Source organism: Ambystoma mexicanum, chromosome 6p (genome assembly GCF_040938575.1).
Source record: "Ambystoma mexicanum isolate Mex_15411 chromosome 6p, UKY_AmexF1_1, whole genome shotgun sequence".
Taxonomy (NCBI): Eukaryota; Metazoa; Chordata; class Amphibia; order Caudata; family Ambystomatidae; genus Ambystoma; species Ambystoma mexicanum.
Window position 1 is genome coordinate 1,519,013,202 of NC_090935.1, and position 27,234 is coordinate 1,519,040,435.

General features: G+C 45.0%; 1 protein-coding gene across 9 annotated transcripts in view; it reads left to right on the forward strand.

Annotated features, from left to right (window-relative positions):
• The window catches only part of NRG1 (neuregulin 1), a 2,309,699-nt gene that overhangs the window by 1,537,823 nt on the left and 744,642 nt on the right, over positions 1–27,234 (forward strand). For 2 of the 9 annotated variants that reach the window (XM_069626375.1, XM_069626374.1), the window contains exon 1: positions 58–491. The exons of the other annotated variants lie outside the window; for them this stretch is intronic. In XM_069626375.1, coding sequence (XP_069482476.1) covers positions 386–491 — 106 coding nt within the window. In that variant the 5' untranslated portion in view covers positions 58–385. Of the gene's footprint in view, positions 1–57; positions 492–27,234 lie in introns of those variants that run through there. 9 annotated transcript variants of the gene reach the window in all.

Consider the following 27,234-nt stretch of genomic DNA (forward strand, 5'->3'; position numbering starts at 1 on the left):
CTCCACCCGGTGATAGCAATGCTTCCACCTCTGTGTGTGCGAGCGAATAAAAAAAAAAAAAACAGCAGGGCGGGAGTGAAAGTACAACCTACAGCATTTAGGTGGGTGGCGTGAGATTAGAAAAAACTCCCAGAAAGTCTGGCACCTCAAGGGAAAGGGAGGCTGTCGGACAGAGCCTGGTACAAGGGAGCCTCGAGTAGCCCTGCTGTCCTAGGAAGGAGGTGTTCGCTCACTCCCTTCGGACCTGCTGCGGGGGGACGTCACTTTTGCCACTTCTTCAGGGCTGCAAGGGGCCGCTGGACTACCGAGTTTCGCGTGCGTGCCCTGGAAAGCCCGCGAGGTCCAGTCAGGAAGAGGGCGCGAGCCACAGAGCCGCAGGGGAAAGATGTCCGAGAAGAGCAAGAAAGAGCGCAAACCCAAAAAGGGTAAAGGTGGAAAGGACAGGAAGAAGGACAGGCAGCCAGCGACGGAAGAGGGTGCACCGGAGCCAGGTAAGCCATGCTGCTATGCCCTTTCCCTCGCATATTGTAAAGCCTCGGCCTCGTAGAAAGTCGAAACCCTCCGGCCTCTGGGCGCAGTGCTGCACCCTGCGGGCGAATACAGGTGTTGGGTGCAAAACCCCCCATCCCGGGCTGTATTAAAGGGTTCTGCTCCCGGCGACCTCTCGCGGGCCAGCTCTGCTTTGAGCTGAAAGTTAGTATGGAGGTGGGTACCGCGCTGCCCGACTGCCCTCTAGCGGCCTGCGGGGCACTGGTGCCATTCCCATCCGCCCTGCGCGGGGCTGGGCGACCTGAACACCCTGAATCCAGGCCACAAGGCGCACAGAGTGAACGCCGACCCCCGCCAGCGTCCAGTTTCGCACTGAGATTGATATCTTGACCCCAATGCTGCTTGCGCGGTGTCTCCTTGCGTGTAGCATTCTGCCAGCTGGTGCAGTGCCATTTCACCTGGGCAGGAATCACTGGGCTCTTAGCGCCGCGCTCAGCGGCACAGGCCACACAGCCCTCGAGAGATGTGGGAGGATGACACGCCTGCTTCTCCCCGAGTGTGCTAGGTTTAAAGGACAACACGCTGTCTGACAAGTTCTCCTCCCCTTCGCGTTCTGTGTTCAAGTACTTTCACTGCACACCGTTTGCAAACCACCTTAGTGATGTTTCGCGTGGAATGACGGTACATAATTCCACTGTAATGTTCAACTAAAGACCACCCAGTGTTAACCGCGCAATAAACACTTTGTTTACAATTTCGCCGAGCCGCTACCCGTTGTCTTGGCATTTTCACCCGGACCCTAATCGTGCCACAACACGCGGAAGCTGCAGGAGTGCTATTGTAAAGGAAGGGCTACTCTTTGTATGTTGGATTATTCCACGAAGAACAGCAATTGCAACCTAGAAAATAGTTGCATTATTTTATTCTGATGTTCTGGAAAGTGCCCCCTGCCATCACTGTGCAGTTGCCGCCCACGTGGGAGCCGCAGGGTCCCCGCCATGTGTTGCTTAAAAGTTGCTAAGGCAGGCCCAACCCTCACTTATTTCAACATGTTTTCCCTTCGCATAGCTCCATGGGTTGTTTGCGCTCAGCGTTATGTGGGAGACCTCTACAACATCAACGGCGACTTACGAATTGAATGCACCAAACCCCTATACAGTTCGGGGGATTGACGAGAACAGCCGTACATGTTAGTCACTGCGTTTCTCTTTGTTAATGGCAATTCAAGGCACCGTTTAAATAGAAAGTCCTCCGTAATTTCTCAAGTACAATTCCGGCATGTTCGTAACATGATCCCGGAAAAACATCAACCATCTGAAGAATTCAAAATGAATGACTTTTCAAAAGATTGCTGTTTGTTTAGTTTTCCTCGTTTTGTTTCTGTCCCAATCGTCGAGCTTTGTTATCTAAAGCATATTTTATGGTTAAAAAGTGGGAGGTTTTCTGTTTTTTGTGCTTTTTATCACATACTTTTTTTTACAAGTTGACACTACAGAAACACGTGTTTGCATAGAGCAATATGCATTACTGGGGCGATACATTACATGCCTAGGCTGTGCAAATTGACATCGTTGCCCTCTCTAACGCTGGAGGATGCAATCAATAAGCAAACGCGACTAACGTGTTATGGCAAAGGCACTTTACAAGGAGCCCTACCTTCATTTGCTGGTCATCTTTTGCCTCTTTTCCACATCAAACTTGCAGCAGCATACATATTTACACTCCGAAGCTAGCAGAGGAAATGACGAAGATTACACTGACCTGTTTCTTTGCAGATCTGGTTATCTTTAAAAACACCAGTTAAGTAAACAAGAAGGAAAAATGTCTGCCAAATAGAGTTGGGTTGAAGACATTGAGTACGTACAAGGTGTACAACTTGGATCCCCAATTTGGAAGAACTTTAATACTTTGCATGGATTAAGTTCAGCACCATTCATGATTATGGTGGGCTATGCTTGAGATGCACAAACCATGCACGACTTATTCGGAACCGGGTGGTGCAGATGGTCGCAGGTTTGAAAATTGATGATCCTTTTTCATCAAGGGTGTCATTAAACAATGGTCTATAGTGGTCCACCCTATTGTAGGCAGGGCTACCATCGAAAGGCCCATTACTTCCTGTGACAGAAGGCAGGCTGAACCGTGAACATCTCACACTACAGCAGGAGAAAAATCTCTCTGAGGGGACCCTTCTCTTGGTAGCCCTGGCCAAAGCAGATCAGACGGGGCTGTACTGGCATGGGTGGTGCCCTATGCCTCTTCAGAACGTCGCCCAAGCAATGCTGAACCAGAATTTTAGAGCTGGGAGTTTAGAGATAACATCAACTCCATTTTAGACCAACTCTGAGATGGTCTAAAATCAAGTGAATTTTCACAAAGGCCATTTTCACAAAGGCCAATCCCGGGTCATTAAGACCTGCATCATGGGCAGGTCAGAATCGGCCCCTCTCTCCACCGGCACCACAAAGGACCATTCCCTGATACAGTCGAGCTCCACACAGCCTCCTTCCACCTGGCAGAGGCATTTCCACTTGGTATAGTCCTTGGGGTCATCTGGCGGAAATGTTGGGTTCTGAAATGGAATGCTCTGCCCGTTCCACGTTCTATCTGATGAGAGGAATTGCTCTCCCCTTCAGTGCACATGAATTTTCCAATTTTAACAGTTTTATTATTTTTCAATTATTTCCAACATGAAGAATACAGCATTCTCAGATTTGTTGTTCCATAAAAAAGGAAGCGTAATGGGCACCGATGAAGGTGAATCAACACACACGCCTTTATTGGTCTGCCTGCTCCCGGCTTCCCTGAGGAGAGGCTCGCTGAGGACTGTACCACCACCAGAATACTCTGAGGGTAGCTGTGTAGACCACTCAACCCAGCAGCACAGGATAGGACTTGCACATGGGGAGACTGGACTAGGATGCCTTGAGCTAATTTGCTTGTGTTCAGGGGTCAAGAATGGCACAGAAAAAGAATGGGGTCAGGGGTGGGGGGGGGTGACATGGTTGGATAGATTGGCAATAGTGGGTTACCAACTTCATTTGCTTGGCTCGCAAACTTGCCGGGGGGTACATGATGGTGGAGTGCGGGAGGAGACTAATGGACAGAGTTGCGTCGGGCTCTCTCGTCTCACCTACCTCCCTTAGCAAGGTAGGCAGGTTTGTGAGGAGGGATCCATCAGATTTCACAGTATTAAAAGCAGGCTATTCCTGCCCTCTCACTGCATAGCTTAGTTACATAGTTGTTTACTTATGGGAAGGCCGTTCAAAATAGTTACTTCCATAAATCATTGCTCATGTATCGAGCTTTTATGGTAAGGTGCCCCCGAAGAATCACTTGTGTTTTTAAAGGTGCTAAGAATGCACTAATCATTTAGTTATTTGTAGAACAATTTAAACAAAGAATACATACTTGTTTATGTTTTTTGGTATTTTATTTGTTTATTAAGCAAACATCAAGCAAATCAAAAGAAACGCGGCTTACTTTTATTTCTCGCAAGAGCAAGTGCTTTGTCGATGCCTTAACTCTGGGGTGAGTTTTAGGAGGACACATTTACAGTAGCTTGTGTAAGGTTCACAATAGGTGTGCCACTGTGGTAGCTGATGTGTTCAAGTTGAATTTCTCCTGTGCCTGGTTCCTTGAATTCTAGTTGTTTATACATCAGTGGCTTGCATGACCGTCTCGTAACTACTAAACCGGATGTCCCTAGGTTGGGTAGCCTGCCTCTGCCGCTCTTCGTGTACACTGACAATGAGGTCCTAATGGAGCATACCCTGCAAGCATTGCAGAGGCTTATCCGTGATTATACCTCATTCATGGATGCTTTGTACCCTGGGGTCAATGCCCAAAGATCACCTGGTCTGCTACAAGGGGAAGCACACTTTGCAATTCCAGGCAATGCTCTGTAAGGGTGTACAGATTCCCAGAGTGCATAGTTTTGATGATCTGGGGGTCAAGTTTTCTTCTAACTTTAGCCCCGACCCCATGTGAACAAACAGCACAACTTAAGCAGGCTATGGGTGGGGTACTCAGGGCCATGAGTATGTTTAAGGCCAAACCAATAAACCTGGTGCTAAAGACGTACAATGCAAAGGCAGTCTCGGTTTCCAGGTTTGGCATGGAGCTGTGGGGTTACAGCAATGTTAACTCCATCCAGGTAGTGGCAAACAGCTTATTCAAGAAAGGTCTGTTCCTCCCTTGCTCGGCTACCAACTTTGGTGTATACCTAGAAGTAGACTGTACATGTATTATTGATACAATCACAGCACAGCCCGTTCCTCATTGGTTCACACTCTGGCGCCATGCCAAGGCAGCTCTGCCCAGGAGTAAATCAGATATCTTATTACCAAAGATCCTTTTGGGAGAATTCCCTGGTTGAGATATTTCAAGTCAAAACTTGCAGAAGTTTATGTAGCCAATTTGTACCCACCCCCTGATATTTTAACTATTGGTGAAATTCAAACAATGTCATTGAGGGTCCATTTGTATATAGGGGAGAAGAGAGTCTTCTTCTGAAACGCCAGAATAGGCGACTTGCAATTATTATGACACCTGGCCTACATAACTACCTGCTATGGGCCAAGACTCCTTCCCAGCGAATATTCATAACCAGTGCATCTTTTGATTGTGTCTTCCTATGAGCCGTGGTGGCTGCATGGTCCGCAGACACTGTCAATCAATTGTGCCTTCTGTGCAATGCACCCTGAGATTTGTCCCATCCCTTTGTTGTTCTTCTTCACGGCCTATACAAGATCGAGAGGGCAAATGCTCAAACCATTGTTACGGGTAATGGGGTTTGTTCAGTATCAACCTGCATTAACCTATTTGCTTTGGGCGAATTCACTCCATGATGGGTGGGCATGTCTGTCCTTTTTGAGGTATGCATTGTCCACTAGGAAGCACCTAATGAAATTCTTATGAGCACGATCTGGATATTTTTAGCTGTATTGTATCAATTTTACCATTGGTGTTAATGTTTTCGGTATTTGACATTGTCATCTCTCTACTGTTTTTATGGAACCTGTTGTGTGATTCCGAAATAAACAAATTAAATTATATCAACTGTCTGATGACTGAAACTACCCTCCGAGCACTTTCTAAAACACCTGTTATTTAATTCCTACAAGGTTGTGACTTTCTATTAATTGCTATGTTTATCAGGAAATGATTTTTTTAGATCTACATAGTACCATGAAATACACATACAACAGTCTAAGAAAGGAACCACAGGAAATGGCTACTGACTTCCCTGCTCAAACAAGCTTTCTCATATTGACTCTTTGACAATTGGAAAGAATCGACACTGACACCAACTATTTTAATCCTTCCCATTTCATCTTTTAGCCTACTGCCTATCGCTGAGCCCAAGTGTAGCTTCTGACTGACTGCATTAATCTCAGACTTTCAAATTCTTTCCTTGATGGCAAATTGCCAAGTGGATTTGTTCATGCTTTTTTTGTGTAGAAAATCATTACCAATACTTTGTGTGTTTTGGCACCTGGAATGAAACTGTGTTTTGCTGTAAAAGAAAACCCCTACCCCCCTTTTCCCCTTTCCATGTCCTCCCCCTCTTCCAGTGTGCAATGAATCTGTGTCCTCTGCATGTTAAACGTTATGAAAAACTCCACATGCAATCAATTGGGCAGAATGGGGTAGTATTTCAAAGGATTGTATATTTGGTATTAAGAGAAGGGAATAGCTAGTCTATGTACTTCACCAATACTGCTTGGTTAGTCAAGTTAAATAACGAGTCTTTATAGCCACCCAAATAAGCATCACCTACAGTAAAGCTCCGATAATGGTGTCAGGGTACATTTGCTCAGTTACCATTTCAGAGTGCAATCGGTAGAATTGCAGTCAAGGTACACAACCTAAACAACTCCTCAGGTCTTGAGGATTAGTGGAGTGATTAACATACCAGGGGCCAGATTACATAAACTTTGAACTTGTGCAAGTGCAATGTTTGCACAGTATTAGCACGAGGGCAAAGTTTGCCTTATTTTTTAAAACCGTGGGTCATATTAGAAAACCGTTGTACCATGAAAAGGGCAGTTTCCACTATTCCTATTAAAATATTAGTATTTATTTGAAGAACGGGGATATCAATTTCAATCAGAAATGATTTACATTAACACATTTACAGATGGCAGTGGCATTCCCACGAAGGGTGCGTATAAAATAGCACAAAAATGAGAACATGTGGTGAGCCAATTTATGAGGGTGTAGAAAAGTGGGACATATAACAGGGGCAAAACAACAAACAGAACTAAATATATTTGTGAGAAAATGGGTGACTTACAAATGTGGCAATAACCTCAGGGAGCAAGTGCTTTATACTAAAGAGGAGTACTATATAAATGTACAACATTACATTATTAAAGTCTCTGGAGGCAGTAGTGGAGTCAGATGGGGAGGACAAGGGAGCTCCCTCTTTTGAACTGAAGTTTTAGCCAAGCTTTAAAGAGATTCACAGTTGGGCTAGCTTGATTGTTTTGGGCAGTGGGACCCAGTGGCGCGGGGTGAGTACGGAGTAAGTGTGGGAGAGACTGCAGGCACAGGGAAGGTATGAGACCATGAGGTTGAATGCAGAGGAGGATTGGAGGGAATGATATGGAGAAGAAACAGAGATACAATCATAACTTTGAAGATTAGGAGAAGGAACTGGGAAGGTTGTAGAAGGTGCTGGAAACAAAGTTGAGGACTTTGTCTGAAGTGAAGAAGGAGTGGAGAGGACAGACAATGAGTAGGCATGAACATTAGTCATGCTTGCTGACCACAAGAGTGGACATTATAGTTTTTGTAGTGTGGTTAGTAAGAAAATGACACTTTTTCTGAATGTTGAGGAAATCAATACAAGCAACACAGCCAGTTCCAGTGATGAATTGTTGCAGTCAGAGGTTGCTATCAAAGAGGACCCGAAGATTGTAATTCTTTGGAGAGGGAGCAAGAAAGTCAGGTGGAAAGGAGATGGGGGAGGGGAAGAGATGGATGGCATTGGATGCAGGGAGAAAGATGATTTCGGTTTGTTGAAAAGTTCAGCAGAAGACTGATTAATTTACATAAACAGTGCAGGAGGAAGGCAAAGGTGAGAGAAAAAAAATCAAAGCATATATCAGTAAATACTTCATACTTGTTCATTTGTCCATTCAGTATCACCCCACCCTAGGTCTATAAGGCTATATGTTTGCAGTGCTTAGACACGAGGGCTCTCTAATGAATTTCTATGCAATCAGTTGATGTTCATATTATGGCATCAGTGTATGCTGAACGTTTTTCTTTGCCAGCAATAGTAATGACCTCAAACGTTTCTTCCTTATGGAAGGCTATCAAAAGAGGTGAGGGGGAGGTTGCACCCCTACCACATATCTCCAAGTACCAAAATGGAAAGCATTAGGACACTGTTTACATAAATATTAGTTATACATAAGCTTTACACATCTCTTAGGTCATTCTGATTTACCTTTGGGCCCCATTCTAGTCAGGGTTTGTGAAAAGAAAGGGTATGAAACACGATCCAAGGCTTTCTTTTTGTCACGCAGCAGAACGATCTATACGATGCTGCATTCCACTGCTACTAATAACAAAGCCTTACACACTTCCCTTCAGAAACTGTGCTTGTTCAGAATAGAAACATGATTGTGCCAGTCTCTTTGCCCATACTTTGTCATGGATCTTGCTTTCCCGATTGGCTTGCAAACTGAGTATGAAGCCTGCAGTGTTAGTATGGGATTTGCCTGGTTTAGTGTTGATATTGATATTTGATTTATATCACGCTCGTACACAAGGGTTTCAGAGCGCGATGAGGCAAGGGAGGGAAAAAGGGAAGAACAAACAATGATCTTACTAGGCCCGGTGACATTGAGAACGCACAAGTGCATGGGAGAGGGAAAGGGGAAGAGTGCAAGGGTGGGAGGGGAAGGTGGAAAGTGCTGAGCAAAAGGAATACAAATAATTAAATAGATAAATAAAACATAAATAATAAAAGCACAAACTGTGGTAGTGCCGCCAGCAAGTGCAAGGTTTAAGGCAATAGACATGGTGTGTCTGATAAGTGCAGAAAACATGAGGGGGGTGCGTAGGTTAACAGGTACAGACCCCAGTGCAAGGGATTGCCAGGAGGCAGTGTGGGTGTGGAGCAGGTTGAGTAGGCAGCTGGGCCCGAAAGTCAGCAGGTGACCAGGTGCATGATGCCGAGACAGAACAGATCAGCAGGGGAGAGGATGAGAGAAGGCGTAAGCAAAGAGGAAGGTCTTTAAGGTGCTTCCGGAACCGGAGATGGTTCTCCTCAAGTTTCAGAGTAGCAGGGAGGTTGCTCCAGAGGGAGGCCGAAGCAGATATCTACCCGCAGCTCATTTCTTTGAAAAACGACTGACTCTGAGGGAGTTAGAGGTGGAGGAGTGAAGAGCTTGGGAGGAGGGAAGGTTTTTAAGGAGAGAAAGCTGAAGGTATTTTGGGCCTAGGACCCATAAAGCCTTGTGGACAATGCAAAGGGTCTTGAATTTAATCCTTGCAGCCACTGAGAGCCAATGGAGAGATTTCAGGGCTGGAAAGATGGGATCCCAGGACTTGAGGCCAAGGACAGGACTTGCAGTCCTGTTCTGGATAAGTTGCAAAGGGCGGAGAGTAGATGCAGGCAGATTTAGAAAGAGCCTGTTGCAATAATCCAACCTAGAGAGAACCAGGGCAATAACAGACAGTGAGCTTCTGGGGGAAGGAGAGGAAAGGCAGAGTACCTCTGAGGAGGTGCAGTAGGAAGATTGTCTTTTTAGAGCCCTCAGAGATGTGGGCAGAGAAGGAGAGCGTGGAATCAAAGATGACCCAGAGGTTCTTAACCTCGCAGCTGGGGGTAGGAGGAGATCCAAGGGAGGCCTGCCAAAGAGTGACAGAAAAGGAGGGTGAAGGTGTGCCGATGAGGAGGATCTCTGTCTTGTTGGCATTCAGGCAGAGATCATTGGCGGCACACTGACCCTGAATGGCAGATAGGCAATCAGAGATGAGAGAAGGAGAAGAGGTGGCAGAGGGAAGCCTGAAAATGAGTTGAGTGTCATTAGCATAGCACTGAAAATTGGAGCAGAAAATGGCAATGCGGTGGGATAGAGTTGCCAGGTATTGGTTGACAATCCTGGGAGAGAGGTTAGATCCCTGGGGAACACCACAAGTAGAAAGGGAGATATCCAAGTTGGACCTGGGAGGGTCGATCAGAAAGGAAAGAGGTCAGCCAGGCCAGAGCCTGATCAGTGATACCCAAGTTGTCATGGAGACGGTTGAGCAGGATGGTGTGGTTGACCGTGTCGAAGGCAGAAGAGAGATCGAGTAGGATGAGGACAGAGGGGATGTTAGAGTCAAGGTTGGAGAGCAGATCTTCATGGATGTTCAGGAGAGCAGTTTCCATGCTTCTGGCCGCTCTAAAGCCAGACTGATGGTCATGAGGACAACCAACAGAATCAGAGTGAAGGTTAAACTGTGAGATGGCCAGCTTTTCCAGGAGTTTGCCCAGAAAGGGAGTGATGGAGATAGGGCGTAGTTAGCAGGGCAAGAAGGGTCAGCTGTGGGTTTCTTGAGAAGTGGGTGCAGAAGAGAGTTCTTCAGAGGGGAGGGGAAGGCTCCTGAGGCAAAGGAGCGGTTGCAGAAATCAGCCAGGGCAGGAGCGAGGGTGTCAATGTGGTCCTTGATGGTTTTGGAAGAACAGGGAGGAACCTGTTTTGACAAGACCTTCATAAATCGGACTTGTCTAGAGACCTCGTCGGCAAAAAAAAGAGGAAAGGATGATTAAGAGGATAGGGATGAGGGGGTGGCTGTAGGAGGGCCAGAGTTGACAGAAGGAGTGTGGGAAAAATGGGGAGGGCGGGAGGGGAGGAGAGAGTGGGCAGGATGTCCTGGGTTTTTGAGATGAAGTGAGAGGCAAGGGCCGTGCAAAGGGCCTGGGAGGCGACAGGAAAGGTAGAGACTGCAGCAGGGTTGGCCAACAGGATTTGGGAATCACAAACACCCCTGCTTCTGTAAAGGTACCATCAACCTGGCCCTACTTGAGTAATTGTTGGATTGTTCAGAGAGTTTAATTAATGATATAATGAAAGGTACTCATTACGAGTATGTTGGTGTGCCAAAAAGGGTTGGCAGTAGAGTTACCACCACTTTTACCACACCGCCATGTTCCGAGTTTGGAGCAAAAGTGGAGGCAATAGCCAGTGGTAATTGCCCCAAACTGCAGTGGTGCCCTATGGGACTCCATAATGTGGAATAACACTAAGACAGTATCAGGAGGATTTACCTCCAGGTCTGAGGGGGTATCCCGCAATAACAGTAAACAGGCTTTGCAGTATTTTCTCTGGAAACCCTACCAAACCTGTAATGAGGCTCAATATCATATGAACTGTTTTCAGGATTCAGGGCTCTCAAGTAACTGTCATGTAATTCCACATGGTTATCTAGTTTAATCCTCTCCCTCTTGGGTGCAGTGGAAAAGGTGATTAGTTTCACATCTTTGGTAAATTGGAGTTATCTTCTCTCTGTTTTGCTTAGTAGAAACTGACAGTATATTGTTTTCCTATAAGCACTCAATGTGCATGTATCACAGGCAGAGCAGCATCAGTCATGATTAGAAATATAATGCAGCAAGAGCCATGCTTAAACATGACTGGCTGACAAAATAGGCAAGCCCATAATACTGTGCAGCTGTGACAGTAGTCTCTTTTCACAATCCAGACCTGCCAAAGGTCATGTGACACGTCGCTCTCAAAGACAACCTATTCTTGCCTTAGAATCTGAATAGTTGTCATGTGGGTGCTAGTCACCAGACTAGTGGCTGTTACGTATGCTGGGGAGAGCTGATCTGGGCAGGGATAGTGTTGTGTGGGTAGGATAAGTGGAATTGTACAGACCATGCATGGTAGTGTTAAGCCATGCCGCTTTAGGTCAGAGGATGTTCTTTTAGGAAGTTCATTGTTAATGTGACCAATTAAATGTTTCGAATGGATTGTGTCCTCTTACGTATTCTTCATCTTTGATATTCGATGTCCAGCTTCAGCTGCTTAAAAAAAAATTCTGGCAGAGGGCGCTGTGCGTCGATGCAGTCGACTCGATGCCCCACGAGCGCCACCGTCTCGAGAATGGATATATAGCACACGCAGCACCTGTTGGCTTCAGTTCCGTTTTGCCATGTAAGCTATTGCATCGAGAAATACGGCACGCCTAATTTGTTACTTTACAATATGTCTTCTTTGTCAACACCGAAGAACAGGTTCAAGAAGTGTCGAAATTGTGATTCGAAAATGTCTCTGGGTGGAGCCTAAGACCATCAGCCTGCTCTAAGTGCCAGTCTATGACCGGAAAGGCCCTGAAGAAGAGAAAGGGGAAATTGGAGCCAGGTAGAAACCCCCAAAAATCTCCTTCGACCGACAGGTCGAGATGCGACTCTCCTCAGAGGAAGAAAGTTAAAAGATCAAGATCGAGGAGTGGCTCCCACCACTCCTCGTTGTCGTTGAGGAAGTCAGAAAAGAGGCACCATAGGTCGCCTTCTTCGACTTCATCATCAGACACCTCCCCAGAGAGGGTATCTTTCCCAACTAAAAACTCCACACCTGCCGGATGGGAAGCATTTAGAGCAGAAATGCAGAAAATATTTCGGCAACAAGAACTTTGTTGGCGGTTCTCATGGTCAGTTTTGAGTTCTGCCATTGGGTTCATCAAACTGATGGCGGTGGTAGCAGCGAGTCGCAGGAGGTGGGGATTCACGTCTACCCCTACCTGGACAATTGGCTTATCAGGGCATGTTCTTCCGAACAAGTCCTGCATCATCTTAGCGTGACCTGCCACTCTCTTCACAGACTGGGCTTCTCCCTCAATTACAAGAAGTCCCATGTGACACCTTCTCAAAAGCTCCAATTTATGAGGTTGCTTGGCCTTATGGCATCCAGCATTTTTCTGGTGCCATAGAACCACCTGAGAATGAGATCCCTTCAATGGGCCCTCAGAATACAATGGTCCCAGTTACCAGGAAACATGTCGGACCTACTTCAAGTTCCAAGCAGGGTCACACAGGATCTCCTGTGGTGGACCTGCAAGAACAACATTCTGAAGGGAGAACCCTTTTGGCCACCATGGCCGGAGATAACAGTAGTGACGGATGCATCACTCATGGGGTAGGTAGCCCACACCAACGATCTGACAGTCAGCGGTCGTTGGTCTCCATCAGAGTCCAAACTGCATATTAATCTTTTGGAGCTGAGGGCAATCAGATTAGCGCTGAAGGCCTTTCTGTCCTCTGTACAGGGAACAAATGTCCTGATAATGATGGACAACACAGTGGCCATGTACTACCTCAACAATATAGGAAGTGTAGGGACGCTACCACTATGCAGAGAGGCAATGCAGTTCTGGTACTGGGCAATTCAAGAAGGAATCTCTCTATCGGCAGTTAACCTAGCCTGAAAGGAGAACACGGTGGTGGACGCTCTGAGCAGGCAGAGCACAGTCTTCCACAAGTGGGAACTAGCTCAGGAAGTCCTTCAAGAGATCTTCACCCTTTGGCGAACCCCTCAATTGGCTCTGTTCGCGACCAGTGTCAACCGGAAGTGCGAACTGTATTGCTCCAGGGAATTTCCTCAGGAGGAGCTCTAGGAGGCGCGTTTGTGGTGGACTGGGAGTTTCGACTCCTGAACGCGTATCCTCCAGTCCCGGTCATTCCTCACGTGAGAAAGTTTGCGAAACGCTGTCATGATCTCTGCTTCCAAAAGGTCAGGACTTACCCAACTCCCTTGGAAGCAGACCCATAACCCAGGTTCCGAATGCCAACCAGTCCCAATTGGGACCTTTTGGACCCTGTCCTGGTGCCAGTGGCACCAGGCTCATAAATATGCCCAGTCCCAGCGCTGGAAGCGCCGGGCTCATAATGCTTGGGTGGACTTACCTGCAGCAGACCATGCTGCTTACTTACCTGCCAGTTGAGCCTCTAATCCTCTTCTGTTTGGGACTACTTTTCCTGTTGGGTGGGGCAGGAGCCACTCCCTAGGTTCAGAACACTGAAACTCTTCTGGAAAGCAGGAACTCTTTTCTTACCTAGGCGTGGCTGTGGAAGGAGAGACCTAAGCACTACAGGAGGCTATTTAAACCACACCCGATGGATGAATCTTGCTTTGCGTTATTCTGCATCCTCTGCAGCAGAACGCTCATCGTGTCTTCTGCATCTGATCCTGGGCCTAAGGGAAAAAGGCTTACCATCCTGAATCCAGTCTTCAGCAACACCTATAAAGACAAGAAAGAACAGGTTAGCATTACGGTCTTCAGTGACAGCGCTTCTCTTACCTGATCCATCGGCTGTCACCAACGCCTCGCGCTGCATTCCGGCATCTGAAAGACAAAGGCTTACCTACTCTTCGCACGCTCCGGAGACCTTCGGCGCTGCATCCCGCATCTGAAAGACAAAAGAAGGTGCGTTTAAAGACATTGAGTAACTTTATTACTCACGTGCCATTACTCCTTCCCACGCCGAACCCAGTGGGTATTCCGGCACCCTTCAGCAGCTCCGAACTTGTACCTGCAAGATAAAAGGACAGTTAGTGCGCATTGTGAAGCAGGCAACAAGCGCTTACTTACGTGCTTCCAGGCGCTTCTATTCCTCACACGGGTTCCATCCTCAACTCACTTCAGCCCGTCATCCGCCATCGCCGGAACCCTGCAAAACAAGAGACATCATTACAAAAGACTTTTAAAGACATTTGAAATACTCGGAACTTACCGTTCGTGCAGTAAACGACGGACAGCAGTCCTCTGAGGTCAAGAGGCCTGCACCCTTATCCAGTGAAGAAACTGGTTACGGCACCCTGCCCCGAAGCAGATGGAGAGCTCGGCGTTCACTTACCTAAGGTGAGAGCGTTAACCTTTGGGGTTCTACAGGAGAAGAGAAGGGGAAGAAGAGAGAGACACCCAATAACCCCAGTTCATTAATCCCATATTTTCTATCTGCAGACATCTTACTCTTCGAGTCAGACATACAGTGCACAGAGGTCCAGCCCAAAGAGCCAACCGTGTGTTACACATCACCTTTGAAGATACGGTATTCGCCCAGTCAAGACCGGCGCCTCTGCGGGAATCAGGTGAGCGTTACAAACGCATTATCCTAATTGCCCTGGATTCGGCCAGGAGGACGTGGTACCCGGACCTTCGGGACATGTCCATTTTCCCTCCAATATGTCTTCCACTAAGAGGGGACCTTCTCTCGAAGGGAGGAGAGTCGGTTTCTCAATCCAGAGGTCAAGACATTCACCCTTCACACATGGTTTCTGAAAGGCTGAGATACAAGGATTCGGACCTTCTGGATGACGTAATGGAGATCTTGCTTTTGGCCATCAACAAAGTCCTTGTACCATTGCCGGTGGAACAAATTCTGCAACTGGTGCAGAGACAAGAATGTAGATCCTTTTCTGTCCAAAACACCAGAGGTGTTATCCTTTCTAATATCCTTAGCCAATCTGGGGCTCCAGGTTGGAACTATTCAGGGCTATTTAGCGGCGCTATATACATCTTTAAGTGCTCATCAGAAGAACGTTCATATTTCAAAATTCCACTGGTGACACCATTTCTAAAGGGGCTCACCAATGTGTTCCCTACATCACCCTCCCAGGTTCCAGTTTGGGACCTTAATCTGGTACTATAATATCTGATGTGTGCACCCTTTGAACCTTTACATTCATGCCCATTAAAGCTGTTAACTTTTAAAACAATTCTCTTGGTAGCATTAACTTCAACCGTAGAGTGAGTGAATTGCAGGCACTTTCATCCAAGCCACCCTTTACTATCTTCCATAAGGATAGGGTTGTTTTAGGGTTAAGCCTTAATTTTTACCCAAAATCATTTCTGATTTTCACATAGGGCAGAACGCTGTTTTACCTACTTTCTATCCTCCACCTTATCCTGGCAAAGAGAAGGAGAGATTACATAGGTTGGACCCACGGAGTGCTCTGAGCTTTTACATATCTAGGCTATCAAAACTTTGTATTGGTGATCAGCTTTTCATAGGCTATACAGGCTACAGGCTTGGTCAGGCTGTTACTAAACAGACCATATCCAGGTGGATCATTCTGGCAATGTCGGAATGATACAGACTGGCAGGCAAGGATCCTCCTGAAAGATTAAAGGCCCATTCCACCAGGGGCATGGCTACCTCTACAGCCCTGCAAAGGGGTGTACTGATTAAAAATATTTGTGAGGCAGCGACGTGGTCTACTATTCACACGTTTGCAAAACATTACTGCCTGGAGTCTTCCCTTGGTCAGGATGGAAGCTTTGGGAAAGCTGTCCTGCATTTGGTTCATGAAAACCATTAAAAACTAAATTCTTACTCCCTCCAACAAATCTAATACTGTTTTGGGAGTCTGTCAAAGATGAGGAATATGTGGGAGGACACAACCCATTCGAAGAACAAGTTACCCCTGGTAACATTCTTTCGACTGGATGTTCCTCCCATGCATTGCTGTTACAGCTTTCGCTCCTTCAAAGTTGAGTATGGTCAATCCTGTGGTTATGCGGGTATTTCTACTGTAAGAAAAACAGAACTGAAGCCAACGGGCACTGTGCGTTCTATATATACCTTCGATGACATCATCCTCGAGACAGAGGCCCTCGAGGGACAATGAGTCGACTGCACCGACGCACAGCGTCCTCTGCCGTATTTATTTTTCTGAAGCAACTGAAGCTGGTTATCGAATATTAAAGATGAGGAATACGTGGGAGGAACATCCAGTTGTAAAAATGTTACCAGGGGTAAGTAACTTGTTCTTTATGAACCTTATTATGTGAAACCCTGTATAAACCCTGTATAAACCCTGAAAATGTTCTGCTCAGGAACCTCTTTTCTTGGAAAGGGATACTCTGCCCGTTTCCCTGTCCATTTCTGCACAGTTGTGTGGAAATAGGCCTGACTCTGCTGTCACTCTTGGTTTCCCTTATTGAATTTTTCTACAACTTCATACTTCAATCATTAGCCATTGTACTCCTTGCTTTGTTGGATTTTACACACCTTCACCCCTTTTATACACCTTTAAACCCTTTAATTCGATATCGGGTACTCTGTCTGCTTCCTGACCCATATGTGTTCCACAAGTTTTGATTTATAAAGAATTCTAATCTTTCCAGTGTTTTTGCAGTTTATAAGGTTGCTGATTACCTTTTTACGTGCCATGACTTAGAAAATGCTCATCAAAGAGTTGTTTAATGACCTGCTCCATTTTGGTTGCTTATCCACGAGAGATGCTGATAACCCATGTATCCTCTAGCTCTGGGAATGAGGTCTTAATGTCAGCAGCTGGTAGTAACATGTAGATCAGAGGAGGGTCAGATATGGTGAGTGGCTCTGTTTGGATCTCAGATTCTGTCAAGTAGATTGTGGGAGACCAGAGATTAGGGAGACCAAAGAGTAGTGCAAACTTGTATATGACTAAGTATTTCAGGCAAATCTAAATGTCTTAGTGGGGAATTTCAGTCTCCAAGGCTCGGACAATGATGTCAATTTAAGTCCATGTCTAAAGGCTTGATGACTCTTACTATGTTTAAATCTCAGCTGTCTCTCCTACAGGGGGCCACAACCTAGATTTAAAATTCTGCCCGAATATTATTGCAGCTTTGCACGCTTCTTCTGCAATTTCAGCCAATGGGGATCTCTTAAAGAGTGTCTACATTCAGGGCATATATGTAAACCATGCACACGGTTACTGTGTTTGTAATTTCCATCCTTGACTATGTGAGTAGCGTATTGCTGTGCCTTCCCCAATATCATGTAGTCTTCAGCGGCTCAGAAGCCCGGGCCTTGCTGAAACTTGGGAGATTTGAGAAGGACTTTCTCGGCATTGGGACAGTTGCACTGGCTTTCCATAGAAAATAATATTAAGTTTAAGGCTGTTTGAATGGTTCAAAGGGCAGTTTAAATTGTGCATAATGCTATATATGGCGTTTATCCACAGTTTCTGAGAGACAAATTCATTGAGTATCTCCCCACATGTACACTGAGATCTTCATCCTCCATGGTACTACAGATCGCCGGGGGCAATTCTTTGCTGTCTGTGACGCAACATTATGGCAAGTGTTTCCATCTGCAAATAAGGATATCGGAAAACACTTGCAAATCATGCATTTGGGCTAATTTGCATACCCACAATGCCTTGCTGATATGGCAATGAGCTGGAGGTGAACTTCCGGGTGGTGCTGTGGCTTGTTTGACTTGCCTCAAATGAATTATACTACTTTCAAATTTCAGGTGAAAGGGTTTATTTGTAACCTTTTTAAACCCACAATAACTTTATTGGTGTTTTGTAAGCTTGGCCGAATGCGCTGACCACAAGACTGTTAAGACTATACTGCACTAATGATCCCTAATAAGGGTGAAACCAGTATGTAGTTGTTTGGCAGCATTGAGAAATAACTGTGTTAGGTTGATAAAGCTATGTATAAAGTAACACTACCCTGTAAGACACAGTCAATGTCCTGCCTGCAGCAAAAGGCTTGCATTTTGGCTAATTTACATACCTACAACGCCTTGCTGATGTGCCTCTGAACTGGAGGTGAACTTCCGGTGATGGCTAATAGGTGACGTTGTGGCATATGTGACTTGGCTCAAATGAATTACCCTATATGTAGGAATATATATAATATATATATTACAGGGCTTGCGGTAGCGGGCCTGTAGTTATGGTTAAGTGGCTCAACCCATAGGAAGAGCACTTTTTTGGACGGTTTATAACTTTGCCCACCCTGGACGAATCCTCACAAAACTTTGTGAAAAAAGTAAATGGTCCCATTAGATTGATTCTGCAAAGTTTGGGGAGGTTTTGGTAAGGGTGGGGGATGGGGGGGACAAAGTTATAGATGGGGTCCCAAAATGTGTGGGTTTTCCCATAGACGCAATGGAAACATTTTTTGTTCATACCTACTGCCCAATCCCCTGGCCCCAAATGACCCAAATTTGTGATGTCACTTTTAATGCCCTGGGTGTTAGTCTTAGCAGTGCACGGTGGTGGCGCGAGTTATGGTTGCTTAGCTTACCATAACTGGCGAATTTCTGGGGATTTTCAGTTTTACTTGTAACCATAGCGTCCCTTTAACAACGTTTTTTCATTGAATATATATATATATAGATTACACGTCCACAGTAGTGGCCATGTAGTTATGGTTAAATTGCTGTTTCCATAGGAAGAGCACTTTTTAGGCAGTTTATAACTTCGCTCTCCCTGGACGAATCCTCACCAAACTTTGCAAAGTTTGGTGAGGTTTGGTCTGGGGGGGGCAAAGTTATAGGGGGGTCCCAAAATGTCTTTTTTTCTCATAGACTGAATGGGGAAAAAACTTTGCTCACGCCTATAGCCCAAACCTCTGGACGGATTTTCACCAAATTTGCGGCAGGAGCAGCGGATTGGTCCCGAAAGCGTGCTTTTGTAAATTTGGTGAAAATCCGTCCAATAGTTTTTTAAAAAAATGACCAAAAAGTAGGTCACAAAAAATGAGTGATATCTATGTCCGGTCCGCAGACACACTTCCCTGTTCAGTCCGCGGACAGTGTCCTGATTGGCTAATCGGCTTGCGTCATGTCCGCGGACATGCGAGGTGTTCGCTGATTGGATGGTGAGGAGCGTGAAGCGTGTCAGATTTTTGGAAACGCCCGCCATCTTGGGTTCAGGGACAGCGGCCGATGTCCGTGGACATCGCTGTAAAAACATATTAAAAAACACAGCATTCCACTTGTTAAACTTATCAAATAATCTCTGGGGAGGTAAGGGGTGATGAGGATGGGATGGGATATGGCTGCAAGAAGCAAAAAAAACCAGGTGTTTTTTGCCGCAAAAGTCCACGAACAGCCCTGATGTTCGCGAACAGTCCTGTGAAAGTTCGCGAACACCTTAGCATTACAGGGTTGGTGAAATTTTGCATGTTTTGATAGTGTGCCAACGGAGGAACACGACGACTACGGACCGTAAAACACCCCAAGCCCAGCCAACGGACCCACCAGGCTGAGGCTGCCAACAGCACATCACTGCTCTCTTGCACTTTTCCAGCTTACTCCCATTAACCCACCCCCTCTCCTCCCCTTTTTCAGAGCATTGCCTATGTTTATATATGATTAGGTTTCTGTATTAACAACAACACTCCAATACAATGATATTAGATGAGTACATTCTTTAATAGATTAAGTAGTTCATGATAGGTCTCCCGATCACTCCTGACATCTTGTTATCAACAATATAAACACAACTGTAGAGACTTTTCATCAAAATGTATTTCACATGTGATGTCATCAGTGATGTCATCGATGACATTTGTGATGTCATCTTTGATGTCCTGGGTGTTAGTCTTAGCAGTGCACGGTGGTGGCGCGAGTTATGGTTCCTTAGCTTAATTACTGGCGAATTTCACAGGTTTTTCGATTTTACTTGGAATCATAACGTCCCTTTAACAAAGTTTTTTCAGTGAATATATATCTGTTTGCTCTCTGATGTTGAAACTCAGAGAAAAGAGTGCAAGGACATTTAGAATTCTCTAGGTGAACAGTTCCATCTCAATCGCATGGTTTGATTAAATTCATGGAAGGTGATGGAGAGCTAGATTGGTGAAGGACTCATCATAATTATTATGCATAGAAAGGGCTTAGTACACAGAAAGCGGAGAACGCAAGACCGCTCCTGCATCAGCACTACAGCACATGAACAGTATGCCAACTGACGAGTGGCATGAACATATTTAAAAATAATCTGACAAGAAGCAAAATATAAAGCTCAAATAAATCTCCACGGTTTAGTCTTAGCAAAAAAATGTGGGCAACATTGATAGTCCATTAGAGCCGGTACAAAGCGATAACAACTTCTGCAGCAACTGGGTGCATACCTTAATGGTTCACATTTCCCCATTTCCCCAAAAAGCCCTCCCGCTCTTCTTATTAGGGATTATTCATAGGAAAAGCACTTGCAGAAATGTTCTGAAACGTCCCACAGCGTGGAACACAGGCCATTTGTTAGCACATTCTTAAATTATGGAGAAATCACATTTTGAAACTTTTATTTTGGTTAATGTGGCACACATTATAATCGTGAATGCACCCTAATTTCTATCATTTTTTGAATGAGCAGATTCTGACTGTTTGAACCCATGACAACATTCCAGCAAATATTAAGTGGTTTTACTAAAATGGTGCCCAAGTGATTATCTTTACTTAATTTCATAATATTGCATAGCTAACCCACACTAAGTCACTTACCCCCATCAGGGGCGGTGCAGACTATATAACTCAAAACATTAGCTTTTCACGTTTCATTTCTATTCACCAAAAAGATGCACATTGGGAATGGGGAATTACCTTTACTCCCTAAAAATCATTTCATTTTCAACTCCTTCCCTCTTTTAGGTAACAGATGCAAAAGTTGTATAACTTGTTTCCGTTTCTTCACTTTCTAACAACCTTCATCTACGTATGTAATAGCGGACTGAGGGTTTCTAGAGAGACACTGGGCCTCATTACACAGGCGGAGAATCATGGGCCTATTAGCGCCATGGTTCATGCCGGTAAAATACAGGCACCGCCTTGGTGGAAAGGGGAATTACCGCCCCATTCCAAGGTTGGCGGGGCGGTAATTCCCCCTTCCACCATTGCCCTTCCCCATTCCCATTTTTGACCCATAGGGCATAATGGGAATGGGGAAGGTGCTAATTACGGCACCGCAAATTGCGGAACCGTAATTAGCTCCCTGGGTCCCTTTGCGGGTTGGTTTTTAACGCCTGCAAAAAGCCGGTACCGGTAAATCCTTACCGCCTAACGTGTAATGAGGCCCACTGATGTCTTTCACCATTTTATTACTAGATCGAAAACAGCTCCGTTTTTTTGAGCAATGTCTCTGCAAACTGCAGCAACTTTTGTCCCTGTGATTTGTTACCCTGGTCGGCCCTGATTTCCGTAAGGAGCATTTCCAAGGTTCAATTGCTGCCCCTGGCTGGCTTAGTTTTATCTGCTATTGTGAAGGTTTGGACTATAGCTGGTACCATTTGGTGGATGTCTAGTCTTCAAATGTCTGCCATCAGAGCTGGAGATCGTTTTTATGGCAGAGCTGACGGTATATGGCTAATGTACTCACATGTATTTAAATTCTGATCAGAAGGGCTCCAACGCAAATCGTTTCCAGAGGCTGACTGGCAGCACAAAAGTTGCTCCAGGTCTTATGCTTTTAAGGCCAGAAGGTATATGAGATTTTGGTTGAGTAAGCTTCCAAGCAATAACCTCTACACATATGGTGTGATCAAAAAGCATCTATAAATTGTGACAGCTGGATAGAAATTGCAGCAGTGTTCTTGTTATTCTTGTATTGAGTAATGTGACCTCCAAACCCCCATCCCTTAAATTGTCTGCTGTTTGGGGGCGCCATTACAGCTAATCTTGCCTAATTAAGTTTATAGCACAACAGTGAATGGGAAATGAGGTTATGGACAAGCATGCTGCAAAAACCTCCAGACACTGCAGTAGGCCAATTGTGCAACAGAGGATGATGGTTGGAAGGGCTGCTGCATTTTCGGCATAACAAAGTGATTAGGAAGTCTAAAGGAGACTTTTGGTTATTAAAGTCGGATCAGGGTTGCATATTCCACAGCTACAACAAGGAGCTTGTGGTGCTGTCAGTGGCTGACTGCCTCAGCGTGTGCACAGTGCTCACTCACCTATTTGTCAGCACCATGACTTGGCATGCCCACTAATACTCCCAGCATGCAGTGTATGCGTCTTTCGGGGCTGTATTCCGGATCTGCTGCAAATTGAGCCAGTAAGACCCAACATATCATTGGGGTGGTCCCACATGCAGGATTGCAGGCCAGTGGGAGTTCTGTTTCCCTGGCCACCATCTCCGGCCACACCTCTATAGTTTTAATGAAGAACCATCAGGGTTCCTCACATTAAAACAAGACGAGGCAGAATTAATGGAAAATTAAAAAGCAATGTAGAGAGTGGTGATGCAGCAAGCAGTCCTCTTGCTCCACATGCACCATCACCTGGCCTCTAACTTTGGATGTTGGGGGAGGTGGCTTGCAATGTGTGTTTCTTAGGGTTACATCTTATAAAACGAGGCAGCAACAAAGGCTGTTTCTCCACAGCCTATTTTAAAATGCCTGTGGGCATGTTTGTTTTTTTTAAAAAGTTTATTCCAACACTAGAAAGTAAACCCTTGCACTTATATTCTGCTGATTTATGTACACATACAGTACCAGTGAACATTGAGAAAGAGGCTGTAGGGTGAGTTTCACTTTTAGTCGCATTCTCCCCTGATAGCTGTTCACAGGACAGGTTTCATTTGAAATGAGTTGGCATTTTTAACTTTAAAAACCCAATCCTATTTGCTCCTCCCACTTAGGACCCAAAAGAGGCCGGACACAATATTCAATGAAGATTAGTATTGCTCTATCTCAGTCGGTTCACATCATCTCCATCTGTCGACCTCCTGGTCCCACTGGACCATTCTTAGATCAACTCCCGGAAACTCCTTGATTGTCTTTCCACGAAACATCCCCACACACGCTCTGTGCTCTATCCACAACTTACCTACTTAGACCGAAGGTAACACTTTGAATCTCTTATTAATGTTCATCTCTCCCTCAACCACTACTACTGTCACACTATCTCTATCTGATCACTTCATTGTTTCCACCACTTTCTCCTTGCCACCCTCTGACCTCTCCTCAGCACTTGCCTGAACTATCACTAAAAGGATATTTAAACCTTCTGTCATTCCTTTGTTTCCGACCTACAGTTCTCACTCTCCTCCTTCACACCTAATGCCTCTTCCGCTAACACTGTTGTCTCCAGCTTCAGTTCCCTACTACATGACTCATTCTCCTCTCACTTCCCACTGCTAACTTTCACCCCTAGGACTCAGCATCCGCAACCATGCGTCACCCCATTCAAATGCTGTGTGTGCACACACACGTGCCGGCTGTTGTGCAAATGGAGGTGTACTAACTTGCATGATGACCTCAAACTCTACCTCTCTGCCCTGAACTTTCTGAAGTCCTCCCTTGATAGGTTTATAGTCGATCAATCGACAGCCAAAGCATCTAATGCCATACCATCTAAAAGAAAGCATCTAAACAAAGCATCTAATGCATTAAAAAAAATATATATTTTAATGGGGGGGTCCCCAACCCCTCTTTCTTAACCTTTTAAAACCATTTTTATTAAACCCTTTACCATCTAAAAAAAAATGCATTAGATGCTTTTTTTTAGATGGTATGGCTGTCGATGCTTTGGTTGTCGATGCAATGACCGGATAGAGCAAAACAGGAATTCTACCGCACCCTCATTGACTCATATCAACTACCCTTGCGGGGTGAAGGGCACACTAAATTCACTCCTATACCCATGACTATCAACTCCACTCTCACAGCTAATGACCAAGCTGAATACTTTGCTAAAAACATTTCTAAAATTAGAGACTCTTTCCTGATCGTCATTACACTCCCTCCTCCCACATTCTACACTCTGCCTACTCTACCATAATCCTCTGCCTCCATCTCCCACTTTAGTCACACTAGTGAAGAAGTCTGATCTCTACCGATGAAGGCTAACTCCCTCTTGTGCCCCATCACACCTGCTTGCTCCACAGCTAGCCAAGCCTGTTGGCCCTCTGATCTCCTTAATTCCCTTTCTTATTGAGAGTTGCAATCAAGCCCTTGCATGGATTGAATCCTACCTTGCACCTCACCAATTCTGTCTCCTGGAGCAACAGCACCTCTCAACTCACTCCTCTAACTGTTGGTGTTCCACAAGGCTCTGTTTTCGGCCCTCTCCTCTTTACACTCTACACCTTGGGGTACTAATGTCCTCCTTCGGGTTATAAATACCAACTCTTTGTGGACGAAACCCAAATCTTCTCTTTTTCTGAACTCTCCTCTCATCTCTCTACCAACATTTCCAACTGTTTCTCAGCCAGTAAATATTGGATGGCTTTGCACTCTCTGATGTTAAACTCTATCTAAACAGAGGTGCTCTTCCCTGCCCAATACTCACTCTCATCTCTTCCCCTACCTATCCAGTTCCCACATGACACTCTACCACTCCTTTCTTCAGCTAGAAACCTTGGCGTCATCTATGACCCTTCTCGCACCTTCTCGCACTTTCATCTCCAAAACATCAAGAGTGGCTTGCCTCAACGTCCTAAATATTAGGAAAATCAGGTACCGCCTTCATTTAAACACCACCAAACATCTCTTAACTACTCTTGTCTTCTCTAAACTGGACTACTGTGCCAGCATCCTCTTTGGTCTCCCCAACTAAGCGTTCTGTCCTCTCAACAAGATCATTAACCTAGCTACCAGGGCTCTCTTTGAACTCCCTCACTTCACACCTACTTCCTCATACTGTCACCAGGCTGGATGGCTGCCAATGCCAAACGGGCCCGATTTAAGTTTCCTCTAGTTCACAAATCTATTCACGGTAAGGCACCACTGCATCTATCCACCTCTGTACAACTCTACAAGCTCTCTCATAATCTCTGCTCTACCTCCTCGACTACTTTTGTGGCACCCCTCCCTCCATGGCCTTCCTTTCGCTTCTGCTCTTACCCTGTTTTAGCTCCACATGCATGTAATTGCCTTCCCCTGGACATGTGAAAAACAGTCCACAAAGATTTATTCAAAACCAAACTAAAAGCCTATTGCCTCACCTGTGAGTTACCCTATTAACCTATCTCTCATCTGTCTTAAACATTTTACCCCCACCTCTAACCTGCCCCTGTCCCTCACTTTCTCTGCCTCCACTCTAGCACTTCAGAAATGTCTAAAGTGGGTTGTCCTTATCTAGGTATGTTCACCCCTGTATTGTCGCCGGTGACTGTTTGGTGTACTCCCCTCTCACAACCTGATCAAAATGTCAGTCAAACCCATTCCATTGAAAGAAGCTCGCTGATTCCCGTCAAATCTAATTACTTATCTATTGTACATTATTGTGTGTTCAAAAGAGCATTGTTCCACTGTGTATAAAAATAAATTAATGAAGCAACAAATGAAAAGGACCTCAACTTATAATAATGCGGTTAAATTGAACTCCTGGGCAATCATTATTAATTAGCACTGGTATTTTTTTTATTTAAGAAATCCAATTATTTGCAGAAATAAAGGCATAGCTCACACGCAAGTGGCCTATAAACTTGTGACCTTCCTCTGACGACCCGCTTGGTAATGAAAGCGGATGGTCCATGTGGACCATGTGACAGCTGTTTATAGGGGATTTCCTGCCTGAAATCCTCACTAAGGTGGCAGCAGCTCAGTACCTCAGTTGTTCCTTACACGTGATGTGGGTGTGGGGAGTCTACAGGCACGTCCATTTACCTGTGGCATGTTTATCAGTAACCATGAATAGTCAAATGGAAATCAACTGGTGTATCACGTTTTACACATAACATTTTGAGAGTTGTGATTTAAAAAGTATTTTGTATAAGCACACACAATTGGTGATCTATGTGTGCTGTATATTTGCTGATTTGATCAGTTCTAGATACTCTTTTTGACATTTGTTTATCTGAGTTTGTGTTTAAAGATGTATGGATATACATTTAGAATACAGTCCCAACTGAAGAGAGCAGGATGGCAATGAGTGTGTCCCATCTTTCTTTCTTTCTCTCTCTATTTATATAGCGCTCCTAACCCAAAGGTATTTGGGCACACATATTACAGGTTAGAATTCTTGTACAGGTAGTTTTATTTGAGACGAACAAGGTGCAGACAGTGATAATATTTACAGTAGTAATGTTTACATTTACAAGTTACAGGTGATGTAAATTAAGTGGACACAGTCAATACAGTAATTAACAGAGGCAGATTAACGTTCATTGCAAAAGAGTAAGCTATAGTGGAGGGGATACAGTAGTGGTGCCAGGCATGGTATTTTAAAAAGGTCCGCGATCTGGTACTTGGATCATTATTATTCCTGTTCGAATAGCCAAGATTTTAGTTTTTTTCCATAAGGCCCAGTAGGCAGTCTCATTTCTAATGTTGGGTGGCATCCAATTCCAAAGTTTGGATGCTAGGACTGGGAAACTCTTACCCCCTGTTTTTTCTAATTTGTATCTTGGTATCAATATTTGGTTGACCTGGGAGGCTCTGGCAGGTCTGTTTGATTGGGTCTTGGTGAACTTACAATTTAAGGAGGTAGAGGCTTTGTTTGCCAGACACTTGTGGGTTAAGGATAGTGTTTTGAAGGCTATTCTGTTCTTGACTGAGAGCCAATGGACCATTTGTCTAGTGGGAGTAATGTGTTTGGCTTTAGGAATGTTGAGCGCTGCTCTTAAAGCATTATACTGTAGTACTTGTAATTTGTTATAGTTAGAGCAGCTTGTGTAGATGTATAGGGCATTGCAGTAATCCAGTCTTGATAGTATCAAGGCTCTGGCTAGTGTGATACAACTGGCCAGGGAGAGGAAAGGCCTGCAAGTGGTAATAAGTTTAGCTGTATACGCCACTGAGGAAGCTGTAGCATTGATTTGTTTGGTTAGCGAGAGTGTTGAGTCCAAGTAGATACCCAGAGCTTTGACTTCTTTTGCAACTTTGATATTAATGTTATCAATATGAAAAGATTTGAACTGTTCTGGCAATTTGTTTAGGCGTTTTTGGGATCCAATCAGTAGTAACTCAGTTTTATCGTTGTTAAGACAAAGGCCATGAGTGTCTATCCAGGCCTGAATAACCCAGTATAGTATGCTGAAGAGCTTAGAGTCAGTGTCATAACAACCTGAA